This window comes from Phasianus colchicus, chromosome Z (assembly GCF_987193195.1).
Source record: "Phasianus colchicus chromosome Z, bPhaCol1.hap1.1, whole genome shotgun sequence".
NCBI classification, from domain to species: Eukaryota; Metazoa; Chordata; class Aves; order Galliformes; family Phasianidae; genus Phasianus; species Phasianus colchicus.
This window is the reverse complement of record NC_143476.1, coordinates 33,538,147-33,553,112: the sequence shown is the minus strand read 5'-3', so window position 1 is coordinate 33,553,112 and position 14,966 is coordinate 33,538,147. Positions and strand designations below refer to the sequence as shown.

The following is a 14,966-nucleotide window of genomic DNA, read 5'->3' as shown; positions in this document are numbered from 1 at the left end:
GAGGCTGTGTCTTCTAGAACAGAATTCTTTGGGCTTGGTTTTAGCAGCATCACTGACTGTAGTCAGGGTTGCTTTCTTCTTCTGTTACCAAAGGGCAGTATTTAGCTAGGTTCTTCACCTGGCTAATTGAATTTGAAGAAACACAAGACAGTAGGGAGCACTCTATAGCTGCTTACAGGAAATAAATCTATAAGGTAACTTTGTCATTCCACAGGTCTTTTTTGTTGTACTTTTATTGCCTTGTCTGTCATTAACAATGACAGGCCTGGAAAGCACACTGAGACTGCTGGATTCCTGGTATATGCTTAAGATAAAAGAGCAATTTATTAATGATTATGAACTTGCTGAAACTGTTGGCAAATACATTTTTACATCATTCATACTTAACATATTCAGGAAAATGCCCACATTTTTATGCATTTTTACAGACTAGATACAGCGAGGTAAGTGTGTTAGCATAATGTGAGTATTTAATAGTTCACAGAATCCCAGAATCACAGAATTGTAGAGGCTGGAAGGGACCTCCAGAAATCATAGAGTCCAACCCCCCTGCCAAAGCAGGCTCCCTACACCAGGTCACACAAGTAGGCGTCCAGGCGGGGCTTGAATATCTCCAGAGAAGGAGACTCCACAACCTCCCTGGGCAGCCTGTTCCAGAGCTCCGTCACCCTCACCGTAAAGAAGTTCTTGCTCGCATTTGTGCAGAACTTCCTGTGCTCCAGTTTTCAGCCGTTTCCCCTTGTCCTGTCTCCACACACTGCTGAAAACAGTCTGGCCTCGCCACTCTGCCCCCCACACCTTAGATATTTATAGACCTGGATCAGGTCTCCTCTCAGTCTTCTCTTCTCAAGGCTAAACAGACCCAGCTCACTCAGCCTTTCCTCATAGGAGAGACGCTCCAGGCCCTTCACCATCTTTGTGGCCAAATAGTTGAAATAGTTGAAAGGAAAATACAATCACAAAATGCAAACAGAAGTTCTCTTACTATATTAAAATAAAGAACATGCGCTGCGGCGGTTTTAAGGTTCTTAAAAGTTTTTTTTTTTTTTCCTTTGTCCTCAGGATGCTTGTTTATACAAGGGGATTTTTTGCATTTTATAGGTTGTATTGCATTATCCACATTAGGGATTGTTCTGGGAGCAGAGCGCTCAGCCATCACAGCCAGGGTCTATGTGATGGTGGGGACCATAGAATCACATAATGACTTGGGCTGGAAGGAACCTTAAACACCACCCCGCTCCAACCCCTGCTGTGAACTGGTTACCCCTCACCAGATGAGGCTGACCATGGCCCCATGCAACCAGGCTTCGAGCACCTCAGGGATGGGGCACCCACAGCTCACTGGGCAGCTCTGCCAGGGCCTCACCGCCCTGAGATGATGTGAGAGTCTGTGCTAGAGGTAGGAAATCATCAGCAAGGTGACCTGCAGAGACTGGAATGGTGGGGCTGCAGGCAAAGAAGGGAGACGCGATCCTAATAGAGGTGGAGAACACCCAGGAGGAAGAATAAAGAGTACAGATACAATCTCACCATGCTGCCGCACCCTCCACATTAAGCTCTGCTTTAATTCTGTCTGATGAACGTTGTCCTGCCATTCAGTTTTCATGTATTTGCCACAGGGAAAGTGTTGGACTGAGAGGGGAGCTGTTCTGTGGATTTCTTGTGTTTCACACAGGAGCTCACAGTCATTTTTGGAAAAATAGTTAAAGAGGTACATGTGCAATACATTTGTTTTCAAGTTTAGAGGCCAAAATAAAATTAAGTGTAAATATATTCTAAGGAATGAAAACAAATTTCTTACTAATCTGGACTGCATCTCGTTTTCCCCCAGTAATGAGGCTGCTAGTTCCAGCGTCTGGTCCTTGGTCTTCTCTTCCTCCCCCCTCTGCCCACAGCCCCATCCTGCCCCACTTGTGTGTGAGGAGAATCCCATGAGGCTTCCTGGAAGCAAGAGGAAATACAGGTCAGGATGCCAAAAACAGAGTTGAAGAATATGGGAACTGGGAGAAGGGCAGATGTGATATCCAGGAGAAGTGTGCCTGCTGTTGTTCAAACCACTTCTCTTTCCCTATTCTCCCCCAAAAAGACTTTAGGGCCTGCTTTAGCATTTCAGAGGGAATTTGGGCTGAGGAAGGAATGCTGGCTCAGCCAGTCTCTGTGCGTGTGAAGTGAAGAGAGGGAAATATAAGGTGTCAGCAGAGGAAAATCCCTTCTCCATCAGGAGTTTCTGCCTCCTTCCATTTCACCTTGCCCATTCCTGTCCCTTCCCTTTCTATTGCAGCCCTCCCTCCAGGAGCAAGCTGCCCTATCCTGTGCCTGCTGTGATTGCACGCAGTGACGTCAGAGCACACCAGAGGCTCTGTCCTGCTCACAGATGTCACCAGTGGTTGTTGACTTGTCATCTTCATCAGGAGGAATAGAAATAGTGCAAACACATTACTTTGCCTTCAGAGTGATGTGCAGCGTCATTTCTGATCTGTTGATTTAAATAATTTAGCATTTTAAAAGGGACAAATCAACTTAATTTGCTTAGGGGATACTTAAAGGTTGAGAACAATTTTATATCAATTAAAATTAGTGATAATTCATTTATGATGGAACTAATATAATTAATTAGGTGGTTGCTGCTTATCTTTTTTGTAATAGATACATTGCTTTTAAACATCTGCTCAGCAGTCCATTATAGTAGCACAAGAACGATTTTACATGAGAGCAACAGAGTAGCAGATGCTTCCTGATGACAAATTCCCAATTTGTTTAGGAAACAGTTGGTGAGTCCTGGATTCACAGTTTTAATGTGAAGCATGGCAACCATGCAAGCAAATTGCAATGCAGAAACAAAAAAAAAACAAAAAAAAAAAAAAGGAAATAAAATTATTTCAGATATTTCATCTCATCTTTAAGGATTGCAAGTTAGTCAAAAAACATTTTCTGTTAACACAATAATAAACTTTTTTCTTTACGCAGATGTATTTGTCTTGACAACATCAAAGCAAAATTATGAATTTGCTTTCTTATTCATGTACATGTATGAATGTTTTGTAAAAGTTATGCAATCTCTCAATGTTAAAATTGATGTCAGTGTTGTCTATTAGAATAACTAAAATTTTGTATTAGCTGAAAGAGATAGAACACCTGTATACATTAAAAAGGAATGTAGAACAATTACTCGAAGAAAAATTTAATAGGCTATCAAGTGAAAAGAAAATTCTGTGATTTCTTTTTTTTTTTTTATGAGTTACACCTACATTTTATGTTTATGGCTTTACCAGTAGTTGGTTAAAGAGGAAAAAATAAATTTCTTCCTTTGGGCTGATATAACACTCTCTGAGCTTCCATGGCCTTATTCAGCCATGCATAATTTTTAGATGTTCCAGAGATCGCCTAAAGTGACTGTACTCATTTTATTCCTCTCATCAGCAAAGTTCATCTCATCAGTGAGAGAGATACCATCAGAACGTTTAGGCTCCAAGATGTACTTTCCTTGGATAAATCCTATGCATCATACTTACAGAGGCTGTAAAGTACAGGATTACACATCAGTGCTGCATTTTTTATGTAAGAAGTCTTGCCACTGCCGTTTACCAAAAGGAAAGGAGATTAGAAATAGCCCTAAGAAGGATTCAGCTATCTGTCTTTCTATGCAGATCTCAAATACAATGCACCCGCTTGTCACTAGAAATGGCACAAAAAGAGATCTGATTATCAGAAACTGTTCTGAATAGCATAGAAATGTTGCAGTAGACCCAAGTCCATCTTGTAACAGAGCAGAAGAATGTCAGTTTCAAGGCTTCTTCCAGCTCTTCATAAAGCAGAGTACTTGATTAGAGATACTGCTTAAACCATCAGTCAGAGAAGTCTGGGATAATGCAAAATGAATGTGTGCACAAACATTCTGCTCTCCAATGCAGTAATTTGTTTAGAGCAAAGCTGTTTATACAGCCTTCTTCCCTTGTCTGCTGCCTCTCCTGTCATCAGACTACGTACATCTTCTGGGAAGGCCACTTCTGCAGAAAATCAGCTTTCTCTGGAAGTAATAGGATGTTTTGGTAAGTGGCCCACTGTCTAATATCCTGGTAATGGCAGGAGTTCTCAAGAGAGTTTTCTCTCTGGCCTTCTTAAGGAACAATAAAATTAGAAGGACTGACTGACTCCTTTCCTTTCCCAAAAATGAAGACAGAAGTTGCTTACCAGTTGAAATCCTTGCTAACCCAGCAATCTGAATTCTTGATGACAAAGTTATTCTTAGCTTAATTTATGACTTACTGAGATAGTAAGTAGGTTATTTACAAAACATGTTTTCCCTAAGGGTATGCAGCTTTTCAGTATTTAATTTTTTGAGTTTAAGTTATTTATTTTCTTACGTATTTGCAGGTAGTAAAGAGTATGACTCCTTTATCATTTGGTCTAAAATTATCACGAATCAATGTTTATGTGAGGGTTTAGAGTTACTTAACCTTACATACACAAAGCAGGAGAGAGAAGTGTATGTATGGTATGGCATATTAACTTCACCTGTCCTACGAAGTCAGATACAGCAATCATCACTGTCCCTTCTGGCACGTTGTCTTTAGTATGCCTTCACATACATTTTTTTATTAAGTAGGTTAACATGGAGAGGATTTGCTTTGATGTTCCCTTTCAGTGCTTTATATACCTGTTTCTTGGGCTGCAGCTGCACAGAACTTCCCAGAAACCTTCTATTCTCTGACCATCTGTGATTTTGTCATTTCATGGCCAAAACTGTATTTACAGTACCTTGGTCTGCAGCTTCCCACAGTCTGGGCTCTTCATTCATGATCTGCTATCCACATGCTTCATTCAGCTGCAGCTGGTTGTCTAATATACTGAATGTGGGGGAAATATCTTTTATGTTGACTACCAAAAAAGAGAAAAAAAATAGTTTTTGGCATGTCATTACTGCTATAGTTTATCTGTTACTGTACCACCTCATAGATTGATTCATGGCTTAGCTGCCAATGTGAGCTAAAAATGCAAAATTCTTTGACTTTCTTGTGTGTTGAACCATTGTGGGATTCAAAGCTGGTTCTTCTTTTCCATTCAGTTTTTTTCACTGTGCTTGGACAGAGACAGCAAACCAATATTCATGGTTGGCAATAATAATCTTGTGGAGTAAACGCCCAACCTGTGGGGCATTATCATTGCTTAGTTCATGCATGAAAATTTGGGGGTTTGAAAACCAAACAAGTACACGCCCATAGTGTCTTTTTGGAAAGTTTGTTCTAACATTTAATCTTAATGGCATTAGTAATTTAATGTCTCCAGTTTCAGAGTTGTGAAGAATTGGCAGTTTGTAGAAAAGTCAAAATAGCTCGGTGCTTAGCACAATTTAAATATTATTTTGAAATTAAGAAAATTAATACAGTGCTAAGAGATATTTGTTCCAGCTGGGAAATATTTTAATGCAGTAAGTTCCATCTCTTCAGATTTATTTCAGGCCTGCAACATATATTAATTACTTTGCACCCAAAATATACAGTAACCGGAGAAAAATGGTCTCCACTTTTGCAAATGTTATTATTAAAACCAGACTTCTGCAAAAAGCCCTTAAAGAAAAAAGAACAAAGATTTTTTGGTGAATACTGTTGATTTGTCCTTTGCAAGCCAAACAAGATTGCTCAAGAATACACTTTTAAAATGGTTTATAATAATGGCAATCAGAAGAGGTGCAGATTTGGTTACCTTGTTGTACAGGAATTCTGCCATAAAGAAAGCTTTGCCTTTTTCTTTTGCCCACATAAGCAGCCTGCGTTTAGAAAGGCCTCAATTCTGCAAGTGCTTACACAGAGTTCACAGTTTTTAAAAGTTAAGTGTAACACATCTTGGCAGGGTTTGGAATTCTGTGATTTTCTTGCTTGTATTAAAATTCTAGTGCTGTGAAAGGGGTGGTTGCTATTTTTTTCTGTCCTGTATGTTTATTAATTACAACAGTTGTAATCAATTTCCTCTTGATAGAAATACAAAACTTGATATAATTTTGTGTTTGTGTTTATTGTTTTAGGAATCTTTGGATGATTCTCAAGTAGCTGGAGTTTGTGCAACAGAAGAAGTAATTCGCTATGAGTATAATGTCTTGTATTCCAGCAGCTACCAAGTACCTGTGCTTTATTTTAGGGCTTGCTTTTTAGGTAAGACCCATTTTCTGTTAAACAGTAATATAGAAAAATATGTCAGGTGCTACAGATGTTACAAACTCAAATTTTATATTAAACAGAGAAACAGAGTAATGATCATGTGTAATAAGAAAGTAAGAGATGAGGCTGTTCACCAGTAAATTTTGTATTACTCCAGACAGAGAGCTGCAGGACCTTGGAATAGATGATATCATCTCAGCCTGAAGGAGGCTGAACTTTGGCTCCTGGCATCTTGCCTGTGGTTGACTAAAACTACTGGTCATTTTTCTTGTTCTTTTCTTTAAATGAATACAAAATCCTTAAAGCTGCAGGTCTGAATTTGGCTATGAAATAAGTGGACATAATTACAGTGCTTCAGCAGAACTGCGTTTGTGTCTCTGAAGCCTGAATTTGAGCTCCAAGGCTGGGGCTAAGTACACCTTTAAATATGTATGTTGTTTTCTATTTAACTTCACTCATTTAAAAAAATTAATAGTGATAAAGTATTGCCTTTTTCTCTCTATGAAAACTGTTTTTTGAAACTAAGATATTCTTTCCTCCTAAAATGTACATCTTGTTATGTGTTATGAACTGCTACAGCCGCTGTGATTTCAGTCACCATCCTGTCAGGAAGGAAGGAGGAACACAGAGCCTCCCTCCAAGGCCAATGTTAGTGTCACTTATTTAATCAGCAAGCATAAAGTGATCATATTGCAGCACTGGCTGTGCTTTCTTCCTCTGTACGCAGCAACTGTGTACCAAGGACTGAGGGTTTGAAATCTTCAAGTCATTTTGTTCAGTCTCTTGCATGGTAGCATCAGCATCTTTTGTGTTTTAAATAATCTAACTTTATCTAGATAAAGATGTCTGAATGTTGCCAGAGATATCTTTTTCTTTTTAATTAAAAAGTAGCTTAAGCTGCTTTGAATGTGTTTGGTAGATTTAATCACTCTCTGCCTTATATTGTTTAATGGTTTCTAATTTTGCAGTGTTAGCGTTTTAAAAGGCACTTTAGATTTAAAATTGAAGAACAAATTCTCATGGATTCCCTGGTGAAAAGATTTTAGTCAGAGGTGCAGTTTCAGGAGTGGATAATTCGGGGCAAATTTTCAAACTGAGACATGGGGAATAGGGGACATTGCTCTGCCTTCCACCACCAGAACTCATTTGCACACATCCTGCTGCAAATTTCTTTTCTACTGCAAGCGTTTATAAATGTGCAGTGTTTTGCTTTTAAACTCATTGTGCAGACAGAAGGACGAGGGAAGTTTTGCTTGAAAGAGACAGATTAACCTATTTGTGGTCCTGAAAAATGTCATCATCTTGGTTTTAGCTGAATTAATAGCACACAGTCTCTACAGAAGAGGATGGAGATGCTGCAGGTAGAAGAAATAGGACACTATTTCGACTGTACTGTACTTTCATATAATTAGTATTCACCATAAGCAGTTAATCACCAGAGAAGAGCTCCCAGAGACAAAACAAGTTGTTTAGCTTGTCAGCATCAGGGAATCGGAGGTGTTGAAACATGACTCCTTATATCTGGAAGTGGATATTACAGAAGCTAGTGGATGATCTAATGCACAGTCGTAGTATTACGTGCCAACAGCTCCCCTTGCAGTACAAATCTGTTATTGTTCTTGCAACTAAGGTTATGGTTTAAAATGCTTCTTGGGAACCTTTCATGATGGAAAACAATGATCTTTTCAGATAATTCCTTAAGTCATCTAGCCTGTCTTTCATATTTAACATTTTCTTCTATCACGTAACATTCTCTAGCTCTTGAAGAGAGAAGGTTACTAAATACTGGTAATAAGTACTTCTCCAAGAATATTTTCAGCTTATATTCTCTGGTTGTAGTTGCGGATAGTTTAGTTTTGAAAACAAAAACATTCTGTCATAACTGCAAAAAATTTACCTGCCTTTGCCCGTGCTATCTGAAGGCCCCAGCATGGGGCTTCCAGAAACGTGCAGTCACAGCCCCCTGAGCTATCTGAGAAAGGTATCTTTTGTCTTGCCCTCAGTCTATTATGTAGGAAAGTAGGCAAAGCCCTAATATTTTTTTCTTTACAAGGATGACAGTCTTTCTGTGATTCCTTTCCTCACCTTGTTTCTTAGACAGCTAGAAATGCTCACTGCATTCTTAATCTGAAATAGGCAGGGAAGAATCTTCTGAGACCTGCATCGATTTCCCACTCTAAATTCCTGCTATTGTTTGCAGATTAACTAGTAAAATGGTTCTTCACAAGTCTCTTGTGAGCTACTCAAGGTTTTCCTTGAATCCTGTCCATACTGATCCTCATGCTAATTAGAGCATGTTGCAAGAGGTGAAGGTGAGTTATAATCCTTTCAGTGTTTCCACAGCCCTGCCCTGTCTTGTCTCCCCAGCAGAAGAGCAAGGAGGTTGGATTTAACACTGCTTCCTCACTGGCAGTATGTTAAGTGGCCATTACAACTCGAGGCTTGCCTAGGAAATAATAATTTTTCTGTTCAACCTGACTAAGTAGTTTTGCTTGTTTTGCAGTATTCACTTCCTTACTTCGCGTGCTATGATAGCAGCTGGTGCTGGCCTGTTCAAATGTGCAATATTCCAAATACGCTCTAAGAACTTTGCTAGAACAATTAAATCCTTCATTTCTTCCATCGTATGTGAATTTTCACTGACTCCAGGAGGAACTCTTAGGAAAAAGGCTTCAGAAAATACTCCTGTGGCGTTTTTTTCTTATCCTTCTTGGCAGGGTTTGTATCTTCAGGAGCTTGTGTAAGTAAAGATGTCTGGTTTTTACTCCTTTCTGCTAGCAGTTGTGATAAAAAAAATTGCAGGTCAGACCATGCTGGATGAAGGCAAAAGTTGCAAAGCTGCATTGTATCTTTATTCTTGCTGCTTTTTAAATTGCATGTGATAACTTATTTTCTGGTATTTATCTTTAGACCCTTTTTTTTTTTCTTGTCAGAGGAAGTTAATTATGTAAGATAGTACAAGGTACAAGTACAATTGCAACAGAACTAAAATGTCCTGAAGAGCACCTAAACTTTTTGTTAGTCTCTGGGAATAGATTTGCAGGGATAATCTTGTTCTGTGCAAGAATATACTTTGACTGAAAATCATGAAATGCGAAGACTGCCTGGAAGGATGATTGAAAACACTGTGGGAGATAGGAAGATGATTTTAGGATACATATATATACATCTAAGAAACGTTTTTCATTACTTCATGATACTTCCCTTGTGGCATATTTTCCTAAATTCAAACCTCATGAAGTCCTAGTCTGTGTCAGGAGCTCAGGGCAGTGGTCCTCAGTACCTCAGTGTCAGAGAACTATGTTTTTGTTCTCCAAAATCAGTTTTATCTATGCTATATCTTTCAAAAGCAGGAGTCCTTCTTTCTCTTGCTTCTGAGATTAGCAGAGAGGTAGCTAAAGAAATGCACGAACCCTTGCTGAGATCTGATGTCAGCAATTAGCCCTCTTAGAGACAGATGGTCTAGGCAATTAGCCTTTCCCTTCAGTGCTGGCATCAGCCAGATGGGCTGGGCTAGGTCCAGTAAGCTTTCTTTAATCAGCGGAGTATTTTCCCCTTTTCTTCATCTTTAAGATGTCAAGGAACTTTGTTCTTTTCCTGAACCATCTTCATCTAAAGCCTTACACTCTTGCACTGACAGTGAGGCAGCAGTAACAAAATCACAGATGCACACAGGCATCAGTCAGGAGACACCCTGCAAGAAAAGAATGACTTGTCTCACAGTTTGCTTCTTCTTTTTCCTACAAAGGCAGAAGAAGAATCTTTAATACTGGCAAGGCACCAAAAAAAGCAGGACTAATGGGAGTCAGTGAAGACTACAGCCTCACTCACCTAGAAAAGAGTGAAGAGAGGAGATTTTCAAATTGACCTGTTCAAAATATGTCTAGCTCTCTGACATAGATAGGTCCCTGCCAATAAAAGCCATGCTAATCGGTGGTTAGAGAGAGACAGCTTGTGAGATAATGTAACTTCCTCCAACCCCGAAGGCATGACTTTCTGTATTCATAACAGTGCTGAGCCTTATGGATGCGCTTTCCAGAAATCAGGCTTACTCTCTGAAGTCAGAAGCATGCAACCACTCTGTTCTTTCTCAGACAAATAGTTCTTCTTAAGATCTTGTCCTGTAAAAATGAGTTGTGTCATGGTTTTGGGCATAAAAACAAACAAAAAACCCCAAACGAATAAAAAAGCCCATCTGCTTTTAAACGATTCTTAACTAGCTTATGGTGACACGAGTGAGTTAACCCCAGCTGACTTCAAAAAGGCTTTCTCAAAAAAGTTTATGATAGCCAAGAGAATCTAAATCATAGCAATCTGAGCTTCTGACAGGAAGGCTATAGGCTGGTGCAGGTGAACCAATTGATTCAAGCCCACAGCTAGTGAATGTCAGAGGTAGAACCAATATTTAGGAGTTTTTGATTCCTGTCCTTTAGCACCTTTCTCTTAAAAAAACCTTTGGTGGTTGTTTCTCAGGCACTTTCGGCCTCTCTTGCAGGGTAGATGTCATGTTTGTTGCATCAAAGTCTGTGTTTCACTTGTGTTGGTACTAATGATGGCTTGTGTGCAGGTTTGTGGCTTTCTGAGCACAGTGTTTCAAAAAGGTACAGTAAGCCTGGGCTGGCCCACATACAGCTCCTGCTGTGTGGTATACATTTCCTTTCACTCTTTGTGGCAAACTGTGTGATTATTTAATAAGCTGAATTACACAAAACCACAAATTTTCTCCTCTGTCGACACACCAGCTTCCAGCTAAACCTAGTGCAGGGCTTGGGATGAGCGGCAGACACCTCAGCTTCTGGGTGGTTGATAAATAAATAAATACATTGCTGAGTGAATCTGCAGCCCACACCTTCCTCTGCTGCCATGTCTCTTTTCTTGATGCTGCCTTCCTTTCCCAGCAGTGCTTTCTGAGTTGAGCTCCACTGTGGAGAGCTGAGTGTGGAGAAGCAGCAATGGCAAGGCCCAATGGCTGCTAGGCCTCGCAGGTGCCACAGGCCCGCTGTTGCCAACAGCAACAATTTTTGACCAGCCTGGCCAGCCAGCTGGATGTCCGGGGATTGCAGAGATGCAAAATGGGCTGCTGAACTTGCGAATGCTGGCAGCCCTGCAGAGATTGAGTAAAAGTACCCAGGGAATACAGATGCGTCTACTTGAGCAAGGGTGGGAGGTTAGGAGGAAAATGGCTTCAGTTGTATTGTCCTCACATAAGCCAAGGAGTTTAAAACGTAACACCCACATCCAATCAGATTACCTGAAATGAGTTTTATCGTAAATACTTGTATTCCAACGTGGAAACAGCAACAAAAGAAAACAGACTAACAAAACTTCAAACTCTTCTATTTCTCATACTTCTGTCACAAGTTTGGGATCATAATATATTTTTTGTTCTATTCTATTTTGTTTTAGTTTGATTATTGTATTTTATTTCTGTAATGCAGAGAGAAAATGTTAGCCTTTCAGGTCTTCATCCGGCAAGGGGCAATGTGGAAACTGCCAATTAATCACCTGTCCTTCTAGGAAACCAAACTGGCCAAGCTCAGTTAAGAATTTATAGGAATTTACTTGGGAGTATGTATGAAATCTTGCTCAATTAAAATAAAAAAATGACTGATTTCAAACTCATTTAAAGTTTAGTGAAACATACTAAATTTGTGAAGAAAATTGAAAATTTGCAGGGGGCTTAAATCCAAACATATTTGTAAATCCCATATGCCCAGATCAGTTTTTTTGTTCCTATATGAAACGCTGCAATCACTTTATAATAACCAGTGAGATTTTTTACAGTGATCTCACTTAGGTAATGTAAAAGTTTTAGTTTAAATTTATTCATATTTTTGTCTGAAATGAAAATAATACTGTACTGAAATGGAACGTGTACTGCTTTTCATACATGAAGTTAAAGCAAAGCTGGTGATTTTTAACTGTAACATGCTTAATACTTCTTATGTACTCAATCATTTCTATTGATGTAAAATTTAGTTAGACAGTTATAGTTAGAATAATACATTCCATGTGTATAACCTGAATTTGCTCAAGGGATGTTCCAACAATTCACAAATACAAAAGTGTACAGAGCAGAATCTATAGGAGCAGATGAAATTTTTTATTGAAGTGTGTGTTATTTTACATTTTGCACTCGGACTTGTTCTGGATTGCCTTTGCAAGCAATCAGAAAACTGAAAATATCCATGGTATTTTGCATTATCTATACATTGATGATCTGAGTGTAAATATTTCCTTCTAACCTTGACTTAAACGCTGATACCAAATTTCTTAATAGGTGACAGACTGCCTCCAGAGCAATTTTGATATCTGCCATCATAGGCTCTAGGACATGAAGATCTAGCTGGTCTCACCTTCCTGAGGATAGCTTAGCATATCTACTGAATATTCTGTTGCCTTCACGGATACTTCATTTGCTACATATCTTAATGCTCCTGCTCTATCGTGCTTATGTAAGGACAAAACTTGGAGCTGCATTATAAAATGTGTGCAGAGACTGAAACAGAGGCAGTAGGCAGCTGTTGTTAACTTACACCTAAACATGGTATTCAAATGTTAATTGGGTGAATAAATCTTGTTCATTTTATAGATGTGAAAGTGTCAGTAGAATAAAACTAGTTATCACAGAATAATAGTCTCTGACACTTAATAAATGCTAAGATGTAGCTAGTTATTGAAAATATATCCAAATATCCTATTGCTGTTTGTCAAAAACAGGAAAAAAACTGACATGCTTACTTTCAAAATGGTTGACAGTAATATCTTGGCATAATCCTAACTAAAAGCCTGCTTTAACAATCCAGCCATCTAGGTTACTGAAGGGCAGTGTTTTTTAATCTCTTTTACTCAAGTGTTGTTTTACATAATTAGTTTAACTTTACAACTTGCAACCTGGAAAGTAAGTTGTTGCTCTCAGGTGACAGAGACTAAAAATGATCAGAGTATTCATGTTAGTTTTGAGAATTCAGAATTTATACACACATCCAGTTAGGATTTGAGCTGTGCTGTTCTAGAGTTATGAGGCTAGAAGTGTCTCAATCACATTTTGATGTGATTGTTTCACTCTCCCTCCAGAGAATCAGTATTTTTGTATTTACTTCTGCTGCTCTCTACTGAAAATACTGCCTGCTTAAGTGTGTCAACTGTGGGTGCTTTTTCCCCTTCCCACTCCCACAGATGGAAGACCTTTAACGCTGGATGAAATTTGGAAAAGTGTTCATGTTTGCTACCAGGCTCGTCTGCAGGAAGGGCCATGGGACACTATTACACAGCAGGTGAGAAGCCACTAGTCCTTTATACAACTGACAAATGCAATATATGTCCAAATCCTCACTGGTCTTATTTCTCTCCTGTATGCAAATAAGAGTCTTATTGAGGTGCTGTTTGAGCCACTTAACCAACTACAGTTTCAGACCTGGATTTTGAAGAATTTACCACTTAAAACTGAATGTGACATTCTCTCTCATTTAAAATAATTTTCCAAAGCCAATCTTGAAACCTCTTGGTGATTTCTGAGTAATCATGGATTTGGGTACATAAAAAAGTAGTCTTATTTACCCAAGTTTTGTCTAGTAATGCAACATTTCCCAGATTGTCTGTTAATCAAATTACTAAAAAGACTGTATAATTTTTTATTTTAAAAAACTTGCAATTCCTAGGATTGAAGGAGAGAAAATTTATCTCTCAATCAAATAATATGTTATTCCTGACAACTGTGCTTAAGAATCAGTGAATAAAGAATACTGTTTTACAAGAGGAAACAGATTACTGAACTCTGCTATCACTGCCTTGTTTTAGAGCTATTCAAATCACTTTTATTTGAAGTGGTCTTGAAGTCACTACACTATTTCAGCAATTTATACCATGTTTCTGGAGTTGCGTGGTGGCTGTCTTGAAAACAGTCTCACTTGTGCATAGGAAAAGTGACATGGCTCAGAGCTGAGCTGATTGCTACAGGCCTGCAGTGCAAATTTGAACAAAGAGTGGAGACTCTCCAAGCGTGAAGTCTTTGTCATCAGATGAACATACTGATGCCTCTGTTCTTTTACTGCTTCAGTCACTGGCTTCTTGATCTTAGCTGTTTTCGGGTACATAGGTTTCTTAATACAGCAGCTGGCACAACAGGAATGTAACCTCAACTGAGGTCTACAGGTGTTCCCATAATTCAACTAATACAATTTAATTACTGTTTGTAAATGGTACTCAATCATGCGAACATAAGCAACATTCATGTTTTTGCAGCCACAGACAATTATTTGTATTATAATAGCTTCTTGGGAATCTCACAGATATTGGTTATCCGAAATTCGCTGTACATTTCTGAATTCTAATTGTGAGTTGCAGATTCTCTCCTAATAGATGCTTTTAAATAAAGTGTTAATTACCCAGCTTGCCTACTGCAGAATGAAGATGAAAAAATTAGATTTTAATAAAATAATATGCTAGCAGGTAGCTGTCTATTTGTACAAGAAAGTTTTATAGTTCAGATTGTAAAGTTTTGTGATTCATAGCTGAAGTTTAAGATTTGTAGCTAAATGATCATTGTTTCTGCATAGAGAGGCAGAGGATTCAATTAACTTTGCCTTCATTGAATGCATATTCTTGCATTCCTGGTAGGTAGAGACCTGCAGTCAGATGATAGGAATCTTTTGGTGTTAACATCTCTAGTATTTCCCAGCTGAGCTGTTCGGCTCGTGGATAGTTTATACATGTAAAAATGTATAGAGGTGTCTGCTTTGTGCACTTTGGAGGTGTTCTTACCTTCTAATACACTCTTCCAGATTCCTCTATGGCCTAAAGCCACATTCA

The 14,966-nt window shown here is 38.8% G+C and overlaps 1 protein-coding gene across 3 annotated transcripts in view; it reads left to right on the top strand.

The window, feature by feature from the left end:
* ATG10 (autophagy related 10) overlaps window positions 1–14,966 on the top strand; it is an 80,942-nt gene that overhangs the window by 47,206 nt on the left and 18,770 nt on the right. For all 3 annotated transcript variants that reach the window (XM_090130998.1, XM_090130996.1, XM_090130997.1), the window contains 2 exons: window positions 6,023–6,149; window positions 13,335–13,432. In XM_090130998.1, coding sequence (XP_089987124.1) covers window positions 6,023–6,149; window positions 13,335–13,432 — 225 coding nt within the window. The remainder of the gene's footprint in view (window positions 1–6,022; window positions 6,150–13,334; window positions 13,433–14,966) is intronic.